This window comes from Pongo abelii, chromosome 10, assembly GCF_028885655.2.
Source record: "Pongo abelii isolate AG06213 chromosome 10, NHGRI_mPonAbe1-v2.0_pri, whole genome shotgun sequence".
Taxonomy (NCBI): domain Eukaryota; kingdom Metazoa; phylum Chordata; class Mammalia; order Primates; family Hominidae; genus Pongo; species Pongo abelii.
This window is the reverse complement of record NC_071995.2, coordinates 122,739,073-122,762,694: the sequence shown is the minus strand read 5'-3', so window position 1 is coordinate 122,762,694 and position 23,622 is coordinate 122,739,073. Positions and strand designations below refer to the sequence as shown.

At 48.8% G+C, this 23,622-nt stretch overlaps 1 protein-coding gene across 1 annotated transcript in view; it reads right to left on the bottom strand.

Annotated features, from left to right (window-relative positions):
- DNAH10 (dynein axonemal heavy chain 10) overlaps positions 1 to 23,622 on the bottom strand; it is a 169,130-nt gene that overhangs the window by 30,230 nt on the left and 115,278 nt on the right. The window contains exons 51-57 of the mRNA XM_054527692.2: positions 22,747 to 22,935; positions 17,256 to 17,427; positions 11,107 to 11,310; positions 9,822 to 9,902; positions 6,577 to 6,774; positions 5,722 to 5,883; positions 1,465 to 1,639 (exon numbers count right to left, since the gene is read on the bottom strand). Of these exons, the coding sequence (XP_054383667.1) occupies positions 1,465 to 1,639; positions 5,722 to 5,883; positions 6,577 to 6,774; positions 9,822 to 9,902; positions 11,107 to 11,310; positions 17,256 to 17,427; positions 22,747 to 22,935 (1,181 nt within the window). The remainder of the gene's footprint in view (positions 1 to 1,464; positions 1,640 to 5,721; positions 5,884 to 6,576; positions 6,775 to 9,821; positions 9,903 to 11,106; positions 11,311 to 17,255; positions 17,428 to 22,746; positions 22,936 to 23,622) is intronic.

Sequence of the window (23,622 nt, the reverse complement as noted above, 5' to 3'; positions counted from 1 at the left end):
TGTCTCACTGCAGGGGACACATGCCAAGCTCTCTGTTTGGCCCCATGGAAGCTCCCTCCCACCCTTGCACCTTGGGTTGATGGAAGGGACTCACCGTTCCTTCTCTTCAAATAAATCCCCTTCAAAAATCCTTCCTAGTCTCTGCTCTCACGATGTTTTTATGCTGCTGACCTGGGAGCAGTGCCCCAAATCCTATCACCGGTAGCTAGATATTTCCCTGGAGGATGTGTGTGCTGACCGTGTCTCCTACCCCTCCACCGGGTGTGCACTTCCGCTGTGTCCTGGCATCTCAGCCTAAACTTCCAATGCCTAGTGCTGAAGTTTTAATACATCCATCCTTATACCTTCCTTGACACCATCCTCAACACGGAACTAATGACTTCTTGCTGACAACAGCGGCACCTCCAAGTGACCTCCCAAGAATGAACCAGGTCCCCTGTCCTGGAATGAGCTGAATTCCGTGCTCAAATTCACAAATGTTTCACCAACAAGAAAACAAGGGCACGGACTTGGACAAGGAGTGCTGCTCAGCCTCCACAGGCAGCACAGAGGCAGAGAAACAGGAAGCGCGGGGAACACGCACCGCTCCACCGGGAGCCCAGAATGGAAGCCCACTACCGACCCAGGAACGGAGCCCCTCGGCTGCGAGACCCGTGTGTGGGGCCAGCAAGACTGATCTCCTTCTGGATGAAGAGTGAGGAAGGAGAGAGCTGAGGCTCCCACGCTGGGGGGTCTGTGCGGGGCCAGGCAGCACCGGGGCAGAGGCAGTGGGCGGAGGCTGGCACCAGGACAGTGTTCCCTCCCGGGCCTTTACTCACAAGACTCAACTGACCATCAGAGCCCAGGAACAGTGCCCTGGGGAGGCCAAGCCATGCGGGCAGAAAGCTTACTAGCCCACGCCACACCACGTCACCCTCGCTGACAGCAGACAAGCCCTCTGGTGTGGGGGACAGGGTCATCTTACAGATTGATTTGCAAGATGTATGGGGGCCTCAATAATGACCTACTCTCAGCCTCCTTGAAAGCCTCCTTGGCTGGAAATGGATTCAGGCATCGCAGGCTGGCCATGGTGTGTGCACGTCTCTGCTGAGCTGTTTTCAGCAGGGCTCAGCCCCGCGTTGAGCACCCTGTCCCTGCTTAGGGCGGACACTTGCCCCCACGTGTTCTGTGAAGAGCACTGTTTTACCCCACTCCATCCTTCCCTTGGCCTGGGTTCAAGGTCAGCAGGCCCTGCTTCCTACTAGCTGGGGCATCTGGATGCCTGGGGCGCCCACCTCATCTCCCTGGGCCTCACTTTCCCCATCCGAAAATGAGGGCAACAATACTCCCCATCGTGGAGAGAGCCAGGCGCAGTGGCAGCACGTGGTGTCGGCTCCTTTGTAAGCTCCTGGTTGCCACAATCATGGAGACTACTGGCCTGCAGAGGTGGAATGGAAGCCCAGAATGGTGGCCTGGGCACATTACCTAATCTCAGTCACGTCCGATTTGTCCAGCTTCTGCAGCTCCAGCTTGGCAGCCTCCAGGATGGGCATGACCTCTGCCAGGGTCGTCTCGGCCTCAGCCTTCTCCATGGCAATGACCTTGTTCTGCTCCTCTATCTCCATGGCCTTTTCCTCCGCCAGTTTCTTCTTCTCCTCGGCTGCAGGGTAGGGCAGGGGGTGAGTAAAGCTTGGGCTCAGAGGAGATGCACTCGCAGCCCCGGCTCTGAGCAGAGTGCAGTCCTCAAAGGTTGGTTTGAGCCCTAGCGGGGATCTAAGGGGCTTTGGCCAATGTGGCAGCCTCAGTGATCCTGGTGGGACAGAAAACCTCACCATGCGTGGGGCCTCCAGCACTAGGCAGCCACACTGACTCTGACCTTCCTCAACTGGCCCACCTGTGTCCCACCCACTCCATCCAGGACGAATCCCATGGCTCCTGATAGCCCCCAGCCCTGCCCCACCGGTGTTCACTGAGGATGCCGTGGGCCCCCTTCTGCTTACCGGCTCCCTGCGATCTCCTCCTTCTGCCTCTCATCGCCTCCTCCTACGCTCATTCGGGCCCAGCCAGAGCCGCCCTCTAAGGAGCCTGCCCCTCTGTCACCCTCTCTCTCCCTTCCTGGCTGATCTGCTTCATGACACTGACCGCAGCTGGAAGTTTCATTTCACCATCGGCTGCTTCACTGTCTGGGTGCCCTCACTCACTAGGATGTCAGCACCTCCCTGAGGGCCGGAACCCCAAAACCTAGAGCAGGGCTTGGCTCACGGTGGTTTGAACAGTGTCGCCCCACCAAGATTCGTGCCCACTGGGACCTCAGGATGTGACCTTATTTGGAAATGGGGTCTTTGTAGAAGGAATTAGTTAAGATTAGGTCACTTGGGGTTAGGGTGGGCCCTAAATCCAATGCCTGGAGTCCCTATCAGAAGGCCATGTGGAGACACACAGGGAAGAGGGGCGTGTGGCAATGGAGACAGACACTGGAGTGGTGCATGTATAAGCTAAGCTAAGGAATACCAAGGGCTGCCAACAACCCCAAGAAGCTGGAAGAGGCTTCCCCTAGAGCTTTCAGAGGGAGCATGATCCTGGCACCTTGATGTCAGACTTCGGCCTCCAGAACTGTGAGAGAATAAATTTCTGTTGTTGGCCAGGCATGGTGGCTCACGCCTGTAATCCCAGAACTTTGGGAGGCCGAGGTAGGTGGATCACCTAAGGTTGGGAGTTCGGGACCAGCCTGGCCAGCATGGCGAAACCCCGTCTCTACTAAAAATACAAAAATTAGCTGGGCATGGTGACGGGCACCTGCAGTCCCAGCTACTCAGGAGGCTGAGGCAGGAGAATCGCTTGAACCCAGGAGGCGGAGGTTGCAGTGAGCCGAGATGGCGCCACTGCACTCTAGCCTAGGTGACTGAGCGAGACTCCATCCCAAAAAAATAAATTAATTAATTAATTTAAAAAAATAAATGTCTGTTGTTTTCAGCCCCCAGATCATGGTGCTTTGTTACAGCAGCCCCAGGAGATGAATGCAGCAGGCCTTCTACAAACAGATGCTGGCTGCAGAGGCTCTGCCTCCCCCATGCTAAGGTCTCTCGGAACCCATCTCCACAGCTAGCAAGCCAGCACTGGCACGTGCAGCGTGCAAAGCCATGCACGGGCCCCGACACTGTAAAGGGTCCCCAGCCCAGGCACTGCTTGTCCCTGGGGCAGCAGGGGGATGAATGCATCAGAAAAGCGTAGCAAGATCACGAGTGTGGAACCTTCAGAACAGAAAAGCAGAAAGGAAGCTGTCTAAGCTATGAGCGTGCTGAGGCAGGGGAAGTGGGGAGGGGCAGGGGTGGGAGCAGCAGGAACGGAGCGCAGAGGGAACAGGACCACCAGAGCTGGCTGGGAAGGAAGGGGGCCGGTACAGGCCTCAGGAACCTCAGTGTGGGGAGCAGCCTGCAAAGGGGGCCGGCCAAGCCAGGTGCTTGAGTCATGTTGAGGAGCAAAATGGTGGGCTCTTTCAGCCAGGCAGGAGCACGGGCTGGAGGCTGGGGCAGGCGCTGAAGAGCTGCCCTCAGGAGAGAGGATTGTTTGCACCCCACCCTACCCTCTGTGGGACTTGTCAATGTATCCCATTCCTATGGCCACCAGGATGGTTTGGGCACGGGCAAGTGACCCAAATCTGTCCAATCACAGCCAATTCTGGGAGCTTTGTGGGAATGCATGGGAAAGAAGAGCCCTCTCTCCCCTGGGGATGCTGAGCTAATAGGATGCCAACCTCATGCTGGAGGCTCCCGAACTCTCAGCATGGACAGAGCTGGCTGCCTGAGATGAAGCCCAAACGGAAGACAGCAGAGCCTAGAAAGGGAAGGAAAGATTCCCACTGATACACTTGAGTCCTAGATCCAGCTGTGCCTGAAGCCAGCATGCCTCTGGAATCAATGCGTTTCCACTGTAGACTAAGCCACTTTGAGCTCAGTTTCCACCACTTGCAACCCTGGAAACAGAGATTCTAGATGAAGCTTCCTCCAAAATTCCAAGTGGGAGCAAGGTGACCCTGGACAAGGATGATGGCAATGGGGAAAGAAAAACAAGCACAGGTAGGAGAGGCACTAAACATGGGTGTGGCAAACAGGCGGTCCTCAGTACAAACTGTGGCCTGGGCACCGGGGGAGGGGCTCCCTTGGTTGTGAACTTCTTCGAGGCAGGGGTTGAGTCTCATTCAGTTTCTAGCTCCCACTCTCCCTACCACGGTGCCTGCCATGAAGCTGAAGTCAGTATCTGCTGATTGGACAGATGAATACGTGGAATAACAGCATCCTTCAAGACACTTCCAGTCTAGTTTTACATCTAGGGGGCCAGGAATATACAGTTTTTTACATTTAGGGGGCCAGGAATATATAGTTTTTAAAAGACAGATCAAAGCAAAGTGCAGCTATGTGGGACTGAGGCATTTGATCAAAGTTCTGGAAGGAGAAACATGGATAGGAAGAGAGAAGTGGTATGGATATTCTTAGCAGACCAAAGGGAGAGAAAGAGCAAGTTACTGCAGGACTCACACAGGCATGAAGAAGTGATGCTGTGAGCAGGTGACAGAGTGTCATGAGAAATTGGGTAGGCAAGATGACATAGAGGGATTGATGGGACCCTTCATGGCCACAATGAGGACTCAGCATCAGAACAGGCAGCAGGGAGTTGCCACAAATTCCTGGGAAAGGATATCTATCGATTAAGTTGCTTTGGTTGCAAGCAACAGAAACTAATGATGGTCGAGTTAAGAAAAATGTGAAATTGTTGTAAGAAGATACGGTAGCTCACAGACATGGAAGATGCTGAAACACATAAACTAGAGGTGCCTCAGGGATCTGGGCTCGGGCACTGAATGCAGTCTCTTCACAGCACTGCCATGCAATAAATGAACACAAATCATCTTCAGTCTTTATATTGGCTGATTCAAAATGTGCAGTCCCAGAGAACATGTAATTGGTCTGTCAGGGTTAGAATAAGCCCATCCTGATGGCAAGCACTGGGAGTTGGGGAGAGGCAGTTTGCCAGCACCAAGTTAGGGTGCTGTTGCCAGAGTGATGACAAATGGCTCCTGTGCACAGGGCCGGGTGCAATGACAAAGGAACTGAACCAAGATGACACTTAGCAGCAACACAAACACAGACCAGCAGGAGAAGGAAGAGGCAGGCAGGTCGAGTGGCATCTGCAGGAATCTGGGAATGAGCTGGGGAGGGTACACATCAGAAGCCAGTGGCCGAAAGACCTAGAAAGGAGGGTTAGAGGCCAGGCACAGAGCTGTGGGCTGCAGGAGCTGTCCTGTGCCAGGCATCGTGAGAGGGTAGAGTCATCAAGAGCAGGACAGTGCAGGTGACACAGGGGCTCGGCCAGGAAGACCGAGGGAAGGGGCCCAAGAAAGAACCTCGAAACAGCTTCAAGGAGAACCAGGAAAGTCCTGCATCGATGGTGCCGAGGCTTAGGTCATTTCAACCCCACGGACTTAGTTCACCAGCCCATAGAGGGTCGAGTGACTTTTCCACTCCCCGGCACATCCTCAGGCTACCAGCGCAGGGGCCTACATATGGTAGCGTCTCAGTGCTTATGAAAGGGGACAAGACCGGCTGGACACGAATTCAGAAAGAAAAGAGGAATTGCAGGGTCAAAGATGGCACGTTCGGTGCCTACAAGCAGTTTCACGGGGACGTCCCAGCAGAGCCCTGTCCTTCTCGGGGGTGGGCTGCCCTGGCCCCCACCCTCACTCACCTACAGCGGTGTTGACGGCGATCTCCTCCAGCAAGGCCTCGCAGGCGGCGGACTTCTCCGCCAGCACAATCTTCTGCTCGGCCAGCTTCTGGTTCAGCTCATCCAGCTGGATGGTGGCCTCCTTCAGCTTGTCCAGTCCCCCGTCCAGACGCTTGCACTGAGCTGAGGAAAGAGGGCACCTATGTTCATCGTCGAGGCGGCCACTGTTCCCAACACAATCACTGGCATTTGCCTAACTTCAGCTTATCAAAAACAAAACAAAAGAAAACATTTTTACAAGATGGCACATGTCTTTCGGTACCTCCACTGCCATACTAGGACGGCATCAGCCAAAATGAATGTATTTCTGAAAACAGTGCTTCCCTTGGCCAATAGCCAGAGCACTTTTTAAAACGCCCTGTCCAGCAGTGCATGCTGCTGCAGCAGACAGTATCTCTAATGTGCGCCCAAGTATGGGGGCTGCACCTGTGGTCCCAGCTACTCAGGAGGCTGAGGCGGGAGGAGCACGTGAGCCCAGAAGGTCGAGGCTGCAGTGAGCCATGATTGCACCACTGCACTCCAGCCTGGGAAACAGAGACCCTATCTCTAAGATTAAAAAACAAAATTAAAAAATGGCTAATGCATTTTTGAAAATGTAAAGCTTCAAAGTCTATGACTCAACACTGAGAACAAAAATAAGGACATGCCAGGGTCCTACCCACATGAAAGAATCGCTCCAAGACGCAAAATCCGAGATGTGCTCTGCTTGGCCTCAATACTGAAGATGCCCGATCTTACTGAAGAAAAGATCAGCGCTCGAATCCTTACCCATAAATAATGATGACTTTTGTCAACCACCCCATCCCCAAGGCTTACCTATATTATACTGAGTTTTCTCATCCAGCAATTTTGAATAGGTGTTAATAAAATCAAGGTAGTTCTTGGGAGTGACATAGTTGCTGCGCCTCAGTTTCTGTAGAAACTGTTTGCTGTAGTGGCCTACGGATTGGTGAACCAAAACAACATGCTTCACCACATTTTCTATATTTTCTGCCGGGATCATTGGATTATACCCTGAAGAGGAAGGAATAAAAAATGTTTTTCTTTCTTTTTCTTTTTCGACACAGGGTCTCACTCTGTTGCCTAGGCTGGAGTGCAGTGGCGTGATCATGTCTCACTGCAGCCTCCATCTCCTGGGCACAGGTGATCCTCCCACCTCAGCCTCCCAAGTAGCTGGGACTACAGGATGGGCCACCATGCCTGGGTAATTTTTTGTATTATTTTATAGAGGTGAGGTTTCGCCCATGTTGCCCAGGCTGGTCTCAACTCCTGAGCTAAAGCGATCGGTCCACCTCAGCACCACAAAGTGCTGGGATTACAGGCATGAGTCACCGCACCCGGCCATGCTTCTTAAGAAAGGAAAACAGTGATTCTTTAAAGAGTTAAATATAGAACTATTATATGACTCAACAATTCCACTCCTAGGTATACACCCCAAAGAACCGAAAAGCAGGGACTCAAATGAATTCTTGTATGCCAACGTTTACTGTAGACTGTCACAATAACCAAAAGGTGGAAATGACCCAAGCATCCAGCAACAGAGGAATGGATGAACAAAATGTATCCTATCTATACCGGGGATAGTATTCACTCGTAAAAAGGAATGACGTTCCAATGCTGAAACATGGATGAGCCTCAAAAACATGATACTAAGTGAAAGACGCCAGACACCAAAGGACAAACACTGCATGATTCCACTTATATGAACCCTCTCTAGAACAGGCAAATTCATACAGACAGAACGTAGATTCGAGGTTGCCAGGGGCTGGAGGGAGGGGGCGATGGGAGTTCGTGTTTAATGGGTATGGAGTTTCAGTTTGGGATGATGAAAAAGTTTTGGCGACAGATAGTGGTGTTGGTTTCACGACATTACGAATGTGATTAGTGCCACGTGTACATTTCAAAATGCTTAAAATGGAAAATGTTATGTTACATATATTTTACTACAATAAAAAAATGACGTTAAAGTTTTTAATAGGACAAGAAAAGCATGGCTATCACTTATTGGTGGCTTTTCAGTCCACAGCAGTGATCTCTGCCAATCCTTCTTTTTTTTTTTTTTTTGAGACAGGGTCTCACTCTGTTGCCCAATTCCTTCCCTACTGTTAGGAAGCCCTGTCCTCTCTAAAGGCCAAGACACCATGGCAGAAGGGCCTTGGGTTTTCAGAAGCGATCACCACGTCTAACTCTGCCCTGTTGCTCCCCTCACCCGCCCAGGGGCTGGGTGGGGTTATTTGGTTACCCACCGCTGGATGACACCCAGCACATACCGGCAAAGGTGGGCCTTCCTATCCACCCGCTGAAAGAATGAATGATGGCTTCCAGTGTCAAGATCACCTCACCTGGATTATCTGATAGGTTATTAAATGCATTCAGCTCAAAGCAGAGAATGTCTCATATTAAAATGAAGGGAAGAAAGACAGATTGAAAGTACCAATTAATCCAGATTCTGCACAGCTGGTCTTGACTTACTCTGGGGTTAGCAAAACACAGCCCCAGGGCCTATTTTACAGTGTGCAGGAAAAACTGTGCCTCACAAATATCTGTGCCTTTGGGCATAATCATCTCAATTCCAGGGAATATATTCTCTCTCTCTCTCTCTCTCTCTCTCTCTCTGTGTGTGTGTGTGTGTGTGTGTGTGTGTGTGTGTGAGAGAGAGAGAGAGAGAGAGAGAGAGAGATAAGGTCTTACTCTGTCTCCCAGGATAGAGAGCAGTGGCACGAACTCGGCTCACTGCAACCTCTGCCTCCTGGGCTCAAGCAATTCTCATGGCTCAGCCTCCTGAGTAGCTGGTATTACAGGTGCCCGCCACCACACCCAGCTAATTTTTGTATTTTTAGTAAATATGGGGTTTCACCATTTTGCCCAGGCTGGTCTCGAACTCCTGGGCTCAAGTGATCCACCCGCCTCGGCCTCCCAAAGTGCTGGGATTACAGGTGTGAGCCACTGTGCCCGGTCTCCAGAGAGTATATTCTAAGGAAAAAAAAGCTCTAAGCAAATTCTAGGCAGCATTATTTATGATGCTGAATCACTGAATACTGAAAGCAAACACAAGCACTTCACACATGGAAACAGCAAATATGCCTCTGAGAACAAGGGGACATCTATATTGGGCCTGGCCAACTACAGGCCAAAGGACAAATCCAGCCCGCCCCCTGTTTTTGTAAATAAAGTGTTATTGAAACACAGCCATAGCGATTCATTTACGTATTGTCTATGACTGCTTTCATGATAAAATGGCAGAATTGAGTAGTTGCGAAAAAGCTGTAAATATTTACCATCTGGACCTGAGATATATCATCAGAAAAGAGTCATTTTCTTGGCCCCTTTCCCCCCAAAACTGCATTATGATTAAAGTCATGATTTCTTCTTATATATAGGAACATTTATTTATTTATTATTGAGTACAGATTTAGAAGGTTGAAACTATTTTCAAGGTTACCCAGTGTCATTCATCATAAATTTGCTCAAGTTAGGTCGAAAGAAAAAGATGTTCCCTGAAGACAGACTTCCTTTCTTATTCAAACACTAAAATTAATATCCAAGGCCTTAGGTGTTTGAAACGCTAGAAATTCAATGAGAATGCAGAACGTTTGCTGAATTGTCCTTGGAGCATTCTTTGGATAGAAGCCAGCACGTTTTCTACAAAGAGCCAAACAGTACTCAGACGGTCTCTGTTGCAATTATTCAGCTTTGCAGTTGTAGCATAAAAGCAGCCAGAGACAATATGTTAATTAATGAGTGAGTCTGTGTACCAATAAAACTTTATTTACTAAAACAAATAAGGGGCCAACTAGACAGCAGACCATGGTTTTGCCAACTGCTGCTGTGGAGAACACCTAATCAATTTTTATCCTAAATTGTCCTTGCTAAGTCTCCTGAAATGTCTCTGGACTAAAACACCAAATATAAACCAAAAACATACTAACAAAATTGAAAGCCATTTGTTACCGTAGGGTTTTCCAGTGAAGAAATCTACAAGACCAGAATTCAAAGTGAGAAAAGGGATAATCAATTTTTTTTTAATCAATAATGCAGTTCCCATAACAGCTGTGACTTACCCAGAAAGGACTTTGCCACTGCATGGAGGGCTTGGGGAGGCCAGGGCATGAACCAGTCGATACCAGTGTTATTTACCATACCTTGAAAGGAAAGAGAGATTAAAAAGATGCTCCCAGCCTGGGCAATGTGGCGAGACCCTGTCTCTACAAAAAATACAAAAATCAGGGCCGGGTATGGTGGCTCACACCTGTAATCCCAGCACTTTGGGAGGCCAAGGTGGGTGGATCATTTGACGTCAGGAGTTCAAGACCAGCCTGGACAACATGGCAAAACTCCATCTCTACTAAAAATACAAAAATTAGCCGGGCAGTAGTGGTGCGCACCTGTAATCCCAGCTACTCAGGAGGCTGAGGCGGGAGAATCGCTTGAACCCGAGAGGCGGAGGTTGTGGTGAGCCAAGATCGCACCACTGCACTCCAGTCTGGGCAACAGAGTGAGACCCTGTCTCAAAGAAAAAAAAAATCAGCCAGGCAGCATGGTGGTGTGCGCCTATAGTCCCAGCCACTAGGGAGGCTGAGGTGAGAGGCTCATTTGAGCCCAGGAGATCGAGGCTGCAGTGACCTATGATGGTGCCACTGCACTCTAATCTGGGTGACAGAGTGAGATTCTGTCTCAAAAAAAAAAAAAAAAAAAAAAAAGGATGCTCACTCTGCAACCCTGAGACACTCAAGAAAATGGATGCCATCTTCAATAGCCAACAAGTTGGTGAATGAGCCAGATGTGTCCAAATCTAGTTCATCGAAAGCAGAGTTTCTCACCCTTGGTGCTATTGACATCTGGGCTCTAATCCTTTGTGGCAGCGGCTGGCTGTGCACTGTAGGATGCTTCACAGCATCCCTGGCTTCTACCCACTAGATGCCAGTACTACACCGCACGCTCCCCGGAGGTGTGATGACCAAAAATGTCTCCAGGCATTGCCAAGACACCCCTAGAAGACAACCTCCCCTACCCCTGCCCCACCCATTAGGAACTTCTGTTCTAAAGGCTGACATAAGGCTGGTGGAATTTTCCCAAATGGAAGGGAACGGGGAGCCACCGTCCATGCACTGTGGGCCTCGCATGGAGGAGCATGGGCACATCCTCCTGTCAGAGGGACATCACTCACGCCCACAGGCACCTAGAAGGGGCAGTGAGCCCCAAGCCACAGTGCAGAGCCCACATTTCCACCTGATGGCTGTGTCTTGTTTTGCTTTGCTGGGGGAACCTCGAGAGGTGTGGACAGACCCTCAGCCACACACTCTGCCAAAGCAGGGGAAATGGGTTCACAGGCTCCACCACGGGTACCTGGGAAGTTTCTGCACCAGGTCCTCAGGGTGTCCCCCGCTGGCGACATGCCCAGGACAATGTGCAGGTTATTTGCACTTTTGTTCACGAAGTACTGCCACACGGACTCCTTGGCCGGCCCCATGCCTTGCTTCAGAGCTTCCTGTCCAATCTGACTCAGGATAGACTCCTTCTCCTCTTCAGCAAAAAGCGCAGGTACAATTCCTGGAAAAGACATGCTGGTGGTCTCTCTGAGTCCCACGGTCACGACCGCTTTAGGCGCTGACTGAAGTGATGGAAGGTGTGGAAAGATCAGCAGATGTCAAGTCCAGAGAGCAGCGTGTGGGCCTGACCTGAGACCCGAGGCTCCCTGCCACCTCGTGGGAAGCCCTTAGAGCCTCCAGCTCCTGTCTGTCAAACGGGGATCCTAGACGCCACCAGCTCGCCTGGGAGAATGACCATGAGCATCACACGGGAGCATACAGAGCATGAGGAGGCCTCACTTGCGTGTAACTCCGAAGCGGGGATTCTCAGCTGGGATTTGCCCCCAGGAAATACTGGGCAATGTCTGGAGATATTTCTGCTTGTTGCAACTCGGCAGGGAAGTTGCTACTGGCATCTAATAGGTCAAGGTCAGGGATGCTGCTGAACATCCCACAGTGCCCAGGAGAGCCCCACCACAACAAAGAACAGCCCAGACCCAAATGTCAACGGCACGCGGTCAAGAAACCCTGGCTACGTCGACTTCTTTTTTCCTATATCTACACCGTTTCAAATCATGCAATACATTTTAATGCCATCTCTGACGTTCTCCTGTGCAGGGAAGAGTTAACGTGGCAGGCCACAGCTGCTCACCTCTGAAAGGCACCTGGGAACTTAAGACTCCTTAAGGGCTTCCTCCCCGATTCACTGATAAGAGTGGCCCAACATGGGATGTGGTTTGGATCTGTGTCCACACCAAATCTCAGGTTGAACTGTAATCCCCAGTGTTAGAGGTGGGGCCTCATGGGGGCAGATCTCTCATGAATGGTTTAGCACCATCCCCTTGGTGCTGTTCTTGTGAGTGTGAGTGAGTTCTCGTGAGATCTGGTTGTTTGAAAGTGTGTGGCCCCTCCCCCAACCTTGCTCCTACTCTGGCCATGGGACGTGCCTGCTCCCCCTTCACCTCTGCCATGACTGTAAGTTTCCTGAGGCCTCCCCAGAAATCAGCACCATGCTTCCTGTACAGCCTGCAGCACTGTGAGCCACATGAACCTCTTTTCTTTATAAAAAAAACAGTCTAAGGTATTTCTTTATAGCAATGCAAGAACAGCCTAACACTGTGCCCACACTGCTTGTGTACGCAATGTATTCCATGCTGACTACCCGCTCTCTCTCCGGGCATCCGGGATTTTGGCATATGCCAGGTAGAGGTGCCTACATGAGCAGCCCCAAGGAAATCCCGGAGCACTGAGTCTCCACCTAGCTCCCCTGGTGGGCGGTACTTCACACGAGTTGCCACAACTCGATGTTGGGGGATTAAGCGTGTCCTGTGTGGCTCCCCGGGGAGAGGACTCTGAGGCTTGAGACTGGTCTTCCCTAGGGTCCCCCGTGCACTTTTTCCCTCTGCTGATGTTGCTCTGTGTCCTTTTGCTTTAATGACTCACAGCCATGAGAAGGACTGCATGATGAGTCCTGCAAGACCTCCTAGCAAGTCACGGAGCCGGGGATGGTCTTGGGGATATTCAACAAGGGAGAGGGATACCTCCCTTGGCAGGGAGCCCAAGACTCCCAAAAGACAAAGAGGAACTTGCTCCCCGTGCTCCGCCTGCCCTCTCAGTCTTGCTCTCAGGGCTCCGCCTGCCCTCTCAGTCTCTTGCTCCTGGGGCTCTGCCTGCCCTCTCAGTCTCTCACTCGCTCCCGGGGCCCCACCTGCCCTCTCAGTCTCTGCTCGTTCCTCTTCCACCTGAACTCAGTGCTGGGCTTTCCCTGGATGGTTCACTCGGGTCCCACCACGTGTCAGTGACTCTGAAATTGACGTCCCCACCCTAGGCTCCTATTCTGAGAACCAGACTCCTGTACACACTGCCTATGTATTACGGCTGAAGTTGCATGTCCCCCTGAAAAAGATATACTGAAGTCCCCCAAGTAGCTCAGATTGTGACCTTATTAGGAAATTGTCTTTACAGAGATAATCAAGTTGAAATGAGGTCATTGAGATGGGCCCTAATGCAATATGACAGGTACCCTTATAAAGGAGGGAAATTTGGACACAGAAACAGACAGCACACAACGGGAAGGCCACGTGACAACGAAGACAGGGACCGGAGTTCTGTGCCTACAAGCCAAGGAACACCAAAGACTGTCAGCAGCCACCAGCAACACAGATTCCCCCACCCAGAGCTCAGAAGGAACGGGCTCTGCCGACACTGTGAACTTGGGCTCCTGGCCTCCAGAACTATGAGAGTAGATTTCTATTGTTTTAAGCCACCCAGTTTGTGGCACTTTGTGACGGCAGCCCCAGCAAACTAATACACTATATGACATCACATTCAGATTCTCACCTAGTGCAACACACTCAACACGCTCCTAATGCCACAAGCCCAGACCTGGTCTTCTTCATCTCAGCAAATGGAAGCACTGATCAGTGCTCGCTCCACCAGAAACCTGGGAGTCACCCTTGATACCCCTCCCCCAACCTACATCCAAATCCATCGAAGTCCTGTTGGCTCTGCTTCCCGAATACTTCATGAATCCACCCGTTTCTCTCTGTCCCCAGTGCCCCACCCTCCTCCAATCACTGTCACTTCCTGCCTACACTGCAGGGATAGTTCCACACTGGACGCCCCTCTCCCACTCCTGTTCGCCTCTAATCTAGTCTCCATGGGGCACTGGAGGGATCTTTTAAAAACATAAATCTTGGCTGGGTGCAGTGGCTCACGCCTGTAATCCCAACACTTTGGGAAGTTGAGGCAGGAAAAACACTAGAGCCCAGGAGTTCAAGACCAGCCTGGGCAATGCAGCAAGACTCCATCTCTTAAAAAAAATTTTTTTTTTTTTAATCAGCTGGTTGTGGTGAGATGCAAATGTAGTCTCAGCTACTCGAGAGGCTGGGACAGGAAGATGGTGTAAGCCCAGGAGCTGGAAGCTACAATGAGCTATGATCATGCCGCCGCATTCTGGCCTGGGCAACAGAGCAAGACCCTGTCTCTGAAATAATTAATTAATTAAATCTAAAAAATTTAAAAACCCATAAATCTAGACTACATCACTGCACTGAGAGTAAAATCTTATCTCCTATAAATGACCCACAAGGTTCCACGTCATAGACCCCCTCCACCTCATCCTGATCCCTGCACAACAGCCCTCTAAAGGTGTCCATGGCATCCTAAGTCCAGGAATCAGCCAATGGGTTTCTTTATGTTTCCTGCAACAAGGACTCTGTGGATGTGACGCAGTCAAGGATGGTGAGATGGAGCGAATGCTCTCAATTATCCAGGTGGGCTGGAGACAATCATAGGGGTCCTCACAAGAGAGAAGCAGCTGAGTTTGCATCAGGATGACAGAAGCAGAGACTGGAGGGATGAGAGCCAGCAAGCCAACGAGCCAAGAAACGGGTGGCCTGAAGCAGTTGGAAGGGACAGGGAAACAGTGTCCCCAGGAAGCTCTGGAAGGAACCAGCCCCACCAACACCCTGATTTTAACCCCTTAAGACCCTTTTCTGATTTCTGACCTCCAGGCGCATAATGGAATAAATCTGTGCTGTTTGGGGAAATTTGCTACAATGGCCACAGGGAGTGTGATCATACATCACCTCTCAGGCCTCAGCTGAAAAGTCTTTACAGTGATGCCTTCCCTACCTGCCCTGAGATGGCTCCTGCCCACACTCTCTCTCACAGCACCTCCCCTTTGCACTCATGGCACTTACCACAATCTGCAATTGCTGTATCTCTTTGTGTATTTGTTGTTGTCGTTAACCAGCCCACTCACACGCTGAAATGTATGCTCCAAGGAGGGCAGAGGTCATGACCATCTTATTCCCTACCAAACCCAGTGTCTGGAATAAACACTGTGGAATAAATCCAGGTGGATGACCCGATCCCTCCTCTCAAGGAGCGGACAACTCATTGAAACAGATGCGACTTAAAACGCAATGATCAAAATGCAGCAAATATACACTTAAAATGTTGTGCATTTCCCTGTACATAAGTTTTACATCAAAAGAAAACACTAAACAAAACTTGAACTCTAGATAGTGGCACGCAGAAGCATTTAGCAGGGAGAGCAGTGATGTTGCAGTTGACTTTGAAACGCATCTAAAAACGAGAAGGGTGGAAGCAGGGAGGAAGGGAAAGCTGTTTACGTGTGTGACAAAGCAAGGGCAGCAAGACGAGAATGGAGGGATCTAGATGGCGTGCCGGCAGATGTTCACAGAAAAAATTCTTTCAGCCTCACTGTTATGTTAGAAATTTTTTATAGTAAATGCTGGGAGGCTGGGGCTCAATGAATAACACAGCAATACAATAACGAATATGGTCAGGTGCTGAAACAAACAAGCAATTGATGAAATAGGTCCCTGGGAAAGAAAGGAGGTGCCCGTAAGCCATCAGGCCAGGCAAAGTCAGCATGGATCTTTGCAGGGCCCCAGGGTAGACAAGATAACAACACGGTAAAGTGGTTGTGAGCGTGGCTAAGATGCTAAAAATCCTGGGTTGGAGTCTCACCTCAGTGCCTTCCCAGCAAGGTGCCCTTGGATAAGGTAGGTGGCATCTCTAGTAGATTTCTGGGGCAGCCATGACTAATTACCCCAAAGCAAGTGGCTTAAGACAAGAAATACAGACACCGACTCTCTTGCAGTTCTGGAGGCCTGAAATCAAGGTCTCAGGGTAACCTGCCAAAAGCTCCAAGGGAAAAATCCTTCTCTGCCTCCTCTGGCTTCTGGTGGCTCCAGGTGTCCCGTGGCTTGTGGGAATCTTTATGGGACCTTATTCTCTGTGTCTCAAATCTCCCTCTGCCTTCTCTTATAAGGACAGCTGTCACTGGATTTAGGACCCACCCTAAATCCAGTAAGGCACTTCATGATCTTTAATTTAATTACATCTGCAAAGACTCTTTTTCTTACAAAGGTCTCATTCACAAGATCCAGGGGTTTAGGATGTGTCTTTTGGGGGGCCACCATTCAGCCCTCTACAGGGGCCTCAGTTTCCTCAGCTGTGAAATGAGGATGTTAATGGTACCTTCCCTATTAGGTTTGATTGTTTTTCAGTTGTTTTTGTTTTTTTTTCTTTTTGGAGACAGGGTCGCACTCTGTTGCCCAGGCTGGAATGCAAAAACATGATCATGGCTTACCGCAGCCTCAACCTCCCAGGCTCAAGCAATCTTCCTGCCTCAGCCTCCTGAGTAGCTGGAACTACAGGCTCATGCCATCATGCCTGGCTAACTTTTAAAAAATATTTTTGTGCCAGGCGCGGTGGCTCACGCCTGTAATCCCAGCACTTTGGGAGGCCAAGGCAGGCGGATCATGAGGTCAGGAGATCGAGACCATCTTGGCTAATACGGTGAAACCCTGTCTCTACTGAAAATACAAAAAATTAGCCGGGCGTGGTGGTGGGCACCTGTAGTCCCAGCTACTCGGGAGGCTGAGGCAGGAGAATGGCGAGAACCCGGGAGGCGGAGCTTGCAGTGAGCCAAGATCGCGCCACTGCACTCCAGCCTGGAAGACAGAGCAAGACTCCATCTAAAAATATATATATATATATATATATTTGTCAAGACGGGGTCTCAAACTCCTGGGCTCAAGCTATCCTCCCTCCTTGGCCTCCCAGAGAGCTGGGTTCACAGGCGGGAGGCACCACACCTGGCCTCTCATCAGGTTTTTGTGGAGACGGGAATGCATGATGCACACTTAGCACAGCCCGGGGCACAGCCAGATACCCAGACACCACCAGTTCTTACTGCAAGGGCACTGCCATCATCACAGACGGAGAGAAGGGGGCACACTCGGGAGACTCCAGGACAGGAGGAGCCAAGGAAGATAATGAGACCTATCTCAGGGGCCACTGTGAGGGAGGAACAGGGACACCCGCACAGGGCTACCCACAGTGTCTGGAGGTGGTAACTGCTGAAGAAAGTGACCTCCCTTAAGAGCTGAGAGGGGTGTTGGCCACAGCGGGTGCCAGCCTTGGCTGTACCTGAGGTCAGCATGTTGTTGATGAGCTCCAGGAAGCCCTCCTCAGCCACATGGGCATCCGTGAACAGAAAGATCATTGCTTTGTTCTCGATCCCAAGTTTCAAATAGAGGCTCTTTAGGTCTTCCCGGAAATTGTTCTCCGAGTAGCCTCGGCTCAGCAGGATCTCAAACACCTGCGATGCAGACACAGAACACATGGGCGTCACCACCACCAGCCTCCCTTCCCTGCAGGCTCCGGGGTGGGGACACTGGAGGAGAGTGCAGAGGGCGCGGGTCTGTCCAAGCTCGAGGAAGTAAGTCAGGAAAGAAAAGTCTGGAAGGGACTCCCTGTCATGGAACAGAGGAGGGGGAAGCCCCATGAGCCCAGCAACAGAGGAAAGGGGGGAAGAATGCACCCCGAGGTGAGCACCAGCCACATACTGCAGTTTACAGAAAACCAGACCCTGTGGGAAGATGCACACAGGGAGAAATAAGCAGGCACTTTAACTTCTTGACAGGAAATCAATGTACACATGAAATCAACGTAAATGTGAATAAGGACATAAGTTTAAAGCACGCTTTTTCTGCTCAAGTGTTTCTTTTAGATCAGAAGCAGAAATTAAAACTTTCATTGCAACCAGCGACTGTCAGAAACATGTCAGATTTCCAGGAACTGAGAGATCTCTCTCTGTTCCCTATCTCCCTCAACCCTATGCATTGACACACACGCTTCACTCACACTGTCACACACACAGTCACACCCACACGGTCATTCCCACATGTTCACACTCAGCCACACACTCACTTGCACCCTGGCATGCACTAGAACACACGCTCACACACACACACGTGCACGCACACACACACACACGCAACTCAACCAGGATGCCTTCTGGCCAATAGACGTTGGTCTCCAGTTCTGCCTGTCACCTGCAAACCTTCCTCACCCCTCCCGAGTGCAGCCACCTCCCCTCCCCAGCAGCTCCTGGCACTACTCTCTGAACACCTGTTCTGACCCCACTACCCAACCCTCTCCACTTCCTAGGGCCCAGACACAGCCCTGTGTGTTCTCAACCTCCTCCAGATCTCTGTCCCTCAACATCCTCTCTGCTGTTCCTCGAGGCGCTACTTCAGGGGAAAATGCCTCAGATTTACCTGGACAAATCAACAGAAAAAAATAAATAAAACTTTCCAGTGGGGAATGCCTTATCCTACAGAAAAACATGGAAAACAATTGCAAAACAGTTACATTTTAACAATGAATGATTTCAATTATGTATTTCATCAGATTTAAAGCTAGATCAAGCATATTAGTTTTTCTCTTTTTTACAAATACCTCAAACAAAAGGCCAATATTTGTGAAATTTTGGAAGCTGGATTCATTGAATGACCTGTGATTGCTCTCCTATATAAAGAGTTCTCACAACTCAATAAGTATATAAAGGGGCAACACACAAAAGAGAAAAGGTAAATGTCCAAAAAATGTATAAAAGGATATTCAAACTTTACTATTAATTGGAGAAAGGATCATTAAACTGCAATATTTTCCACCTATGATCTTGACAAATATCAGAATGACAATATCTAGTATTGGCAAGAATATGTGAAAACGGACATTGAGAGTTGCATAAATTAGCATAATCCTTTGTGGTGGGGTGATTGGTTGTTAATAAGGACACTTTTTTCCTTTCCTTCTGCCCTGCACCCCCAGGTCCTTTCCACTCCAAAGAGGCAAACTCCATATGAGTTTAGGTCCAACCTTCCCAGTGCAAAATCTGCTGCCATGCAACAAAAGCCGTAAAAGAGTATATACCCTTTAACCTGCCAACTTACCAATTCCTAAAGAAAGTGATCCTATGGGGAAAAAAACTGAACAATATTCAAAGATATATAAACAAAGGTGTTCATCACTGCACTGTTTGTAATAAGAAAACAAGGACAAAGCTAAATGCCCGCCATTGGAAATGGGTTATGTGTGGCATATCCAAACAATGGAATACTGTCCAACGCTTCCAAAGACAATGTAAATACATATTTATTGGCTTGGAAAGAGGCAGTGACACAGTGGGGAAAAATTACATAAGTTATATATAACATTAACCCATTGCTGGTAAGAAGGAAATATGTTTGTGTACGAATGCACATATGGTCCTCGACTTCCTCTGGTTCAACTTAGAATTTTTTGACTTTGCCATGGCACAAAAGTGCTACACTTTCAGCACACTCCTCAACTTAACGATGGGGTCACATCCAGATAACCCATTGTAAGTTGAATATATAAATCAAAAGTGAATTTTCAGCTTATATTTTCAACTTATGATGGGTTTATTGAGACAGCCCTATTGTAAGTTGAAAAGTGTACATTATTCCCTTGGTTCCCAGACCAAAAATTAAAATAACAGAAAAATAATTTAAAAAAAGAAAAGTATACACTAAAATGCTACTGGTACCTAACAGTGGCGATCTTTAGGTGATGAAATTACAAGTGGTCCTTATTTTCTTTAGACGCTTCTGCATCATTTGAATTGCTGCAGTGAGGATTATTCCATTTAGAGGGAGAGAAATGAGTGAGTCCATAACAATAGTGATTCTTACTCCGTGCAATGGACTGAATGTTTGTTCTCCCCACACACACACACAAAATTCCTTTGTTGAAATCATAACCTCCAGTGTGATGGTATTTGGAGGTTGGGCTTTTAGGAGGTGATTAGGTGATGAGGGTGGAGCCCTCGCGAATGAGATTAGTGCCCTTATAAAAGGGACCCCAAAGACTTTTCTTGCTCTCATCCATCCATGTAAGGACACCATGAGAAGCCAGCCATCTGCAGCCCGGGAGAGGGCCCTCTCTGGAGCCCGACCATGCTGGCACCCTGATCTTGGAATTCCCAGCCTCCAGAATGGTGAGAAACAAACACCTGCTGTCCATGAGCCAGCCAGTCTATTGCACTTTGTTATAACAGCCTGAACTGCCTAAGACTCTCTGTGGTAATGGCAATGATGCTGAGTTAAATCTGATTCCAGAAAACACACTGAAGACAAACAAGAAAGTCTGTGCAAAAGAACACCTCTTAGGTCAGGAGTTCGAGACCATCCTGGCCAACATGGTAAAACCCCATCTCTACTAAAAATACAAAAGTTAGCCGAGCATGGTGGCATGTGCCTGTAATCCCAGCTACTCGGGAGGCTGAGGCAGGAGAATCACTTGAACCCGGGGAGGTGGAGGTTGCAGTGAGCTGAGATCGCGTCATTGCATTCCAGCCTGGGCGACAGAGCAAAACTCCATCTCGGAGGGGGGGAAAAAAAGAACACCTCTTGCTTGCTAGGAGGAGAAGAGTCATGAAAATGACACTTCTGCAAGAAGTGTCTTCTCGAAAGGTGGACTTATCAGAGGGTTCTGAGGTAGACATGAGGGGTGGCTGAGCATCTGAGAAGAACTGAGGCTGAATACAGATCCCGTCCTGCACCACACGCCCAGAACAGGCACGGACAAAACTTCAGTCCATTGCACGGAGTAAGAATCACTATTGTTATGGACTCACTCATTTCTCTCTCTCTAAATGGAATAATCCTCATTGCAACAATTCAAGTAACGCAGAAACGTCTAAAGAAAATAAAGATCATTTGTAATTTCATCACCTAAAGATAGCCACTGTTAGGTACTAGTTGCATTTTAGTGTACATTTTTCAGCTTAAGATGGGGCTACGTCTCAATGAATCCATTGTAAGTTGAAAATATTAAAAGCATGCATGTGTATCATGCAACCAGAGGCAAAAACAGAGGCATTTTGGCTAATGGGAGACCCTAATAGTGGAAGAAGTCAGATACCAGAGAACTAATGAAGGGTCAGGGAGAAAAGGGTGAATCAGGGAGATGACTCTTCTTCAAATTACGTCTCAATGCATAGTGTCTGCTCCACTTCGAGAGGCCCCTTGCAGGAGAGTTACCTATGGAACGTGCAGGAGGTACCTGTATGATTCTAAGAATGGTGTGGACAAACAGGAACCCTCAGACGCTGCCGGTAGGAATGGAAAACGGTGCAGCCACACCCTGGAGGTTCCTCAAACAATTAAACACAGAGTTATCATAGGACCCCGCAATTCCACTCGTAGGAGCATACTCAAAAGCAATGCAAACACACATCCACACAGAAACTTGTGCATGAAAGCTCACAGCAGCACTGTCCACAAAAGCCAACAGGTGGAAACAACAAACATGCCCAGCAGTGGATAAAGGAAACGTGGCATAGCCACATGAGGGACTCCTATTTGGCAAAAAAAAATGAAGTACCGATGCATGCTACAACATGAACTTTCAAAGCATTGTGCTAAAAGAAAGATACCAGACACAAAACAGACACACACGCTATTGACATGCAAGTCTAGAACAGGAAGACTATAGAGACAGAAAGCAGATTAGTCCGTTAGTTGCTCAGAGCTCCATGAGGGGAGGGTGCAGGGGTCAGGGCGGTGATCACTAAAGGGCATGGGATTTCTTTTTGAAACCACAAAATGTTTTTTTTTTGTTGTTTTTTTTTTTGACAGAGTCTTACTCTGTCTCCCAAGCTGAAGTGCTGTGGCACAATCTCAGCTCATTGCAACCTCTGCCTCCCAGGTTCAAGTGATTCTCCTGCCTCAGCCTCCGAGTAGCTGGGATTACAGGTGTGTGCCACCATGCCTGGATAATTTTTTAATTTTTAGCAGAGACGGGGTTTCACCATGTTGGCAAGGGTGGTCTTGAACTCCTGACCTCGAGTGACCCACCCACCTCGGCCTCCCAAAGTACTGGGATTACAGGTGTGAGCCACCACGCCTGGCCAAAGCCACAGAAGTGTTCTAAAGTAGGCTGTGGTGTGGTTGCACAGATCTGTGAATATGCCAACAAGCACTGGCTTGTATGCTTTGAATGTGTGGATTGTATGGTCTTGAATTCATTCTCAGTAAAGCTGTTTAAAAATACAAGATTCTAAGATTAACCCAGATCTGTGTGTGCAGGCTGTGCAGATATGGCAGCCAGCAAATTGCCAGCCCCATACTATGGGTGCACTGAGGTTTGGGCCAAGCCCTCCCCATATGAACACACATCACCGTTCACAGGATGTGCTTGTATTTGACTTTCTAACTTGATCTGACATTCTCCATCCTAAAAACAAAGCAATACAGATGGTCCCCGGCTTTGATGGTTCCACTCAGGATTTTTCAACTTTACGACGGGTTAATTGGGATATTAAATGCATTTTCAACTCACGATATTTTTGACTTATGATTAGCTTATCAGGATGTAACCCTATTCTAAGCCAAAGAACATCTGTACTTAGATGCTTTGGCTATTCAGTTAAAATACAGTAATATCAAGCCAAAAACAAGAAACAATAAAACAAACCAAAACACCCACCTCGATACTCTATGAAAACATCATGCTATGATCTGCTGTGGATTGTTCCAATATGTACATGAACTACCAACTGCAGAAACTGGCATCGTAAACCTATTTCTGGGAGGGTAGGTGGACTGACCTCACAGCCGGCTGTGAAGGCAGCCAGCCTCGAAAGAGACTGCTTCCCTGAGCCCCCTACCCCGACCAGCAGGGCGTGGCCGCGGTCCATGCGGATGATACGGTGCACCCGGGTTAAATGCTCCAGAGCATCGTCGAAGAGAACCAAGTTCATTTTGGTGTTGCTTTCGTTATACTCTTCAAGAATTTCCTGCATTAAAAAAAAAAAAAAGAATTTAAAACCCAGCACAGTGGGTTTTACAATCTACCCATCTGACAAAGGGCTAATATCCAGAATCTACAAAGAACTTAAACAAATTTACAAGAAAAAACCAAACAACCCCATCAAAAAGTGGGCAAAGGATATGAACAGACACTTCTCAAAAGAAGACATTTATGCAGCCAACAGACACATGAAAAAATGCCCATCATCACTGGCCATCAGAGAAATGCAAATCAAAACTACAATGAGATACCATCTCACACCAGTTAGAATGGCGATCATTAAAAAGTCAAGAAACAACAGGTGCTGGAGAGGATGTGGAGAAATACAAACACTTTTACACTGTTGGTGAGACTGTAAACTAGTTCAACCATTGTGGAAGACAGTGTGGTGATTCCTCAAGGATCTGGAACTAGAAATACCATTTGACCCAGCCATCCCATTACTGGGCATATACCTAAAGAATTATAAATCATGCTGCTATAAAGACACATGCACACGTATGTTTATCGTGGCACTACTCACAATAGCAAAGACTTGGAACCAACCCAAATACCCATCAATGATAGACTGGATTAAGAAAATGTGGCACATATACACCATGGAATACTATGCAGCCATTAAAAATGATGAGTTCAGGTCCTTTGTAGGGACATGGATGAAGCTGGAAACCAT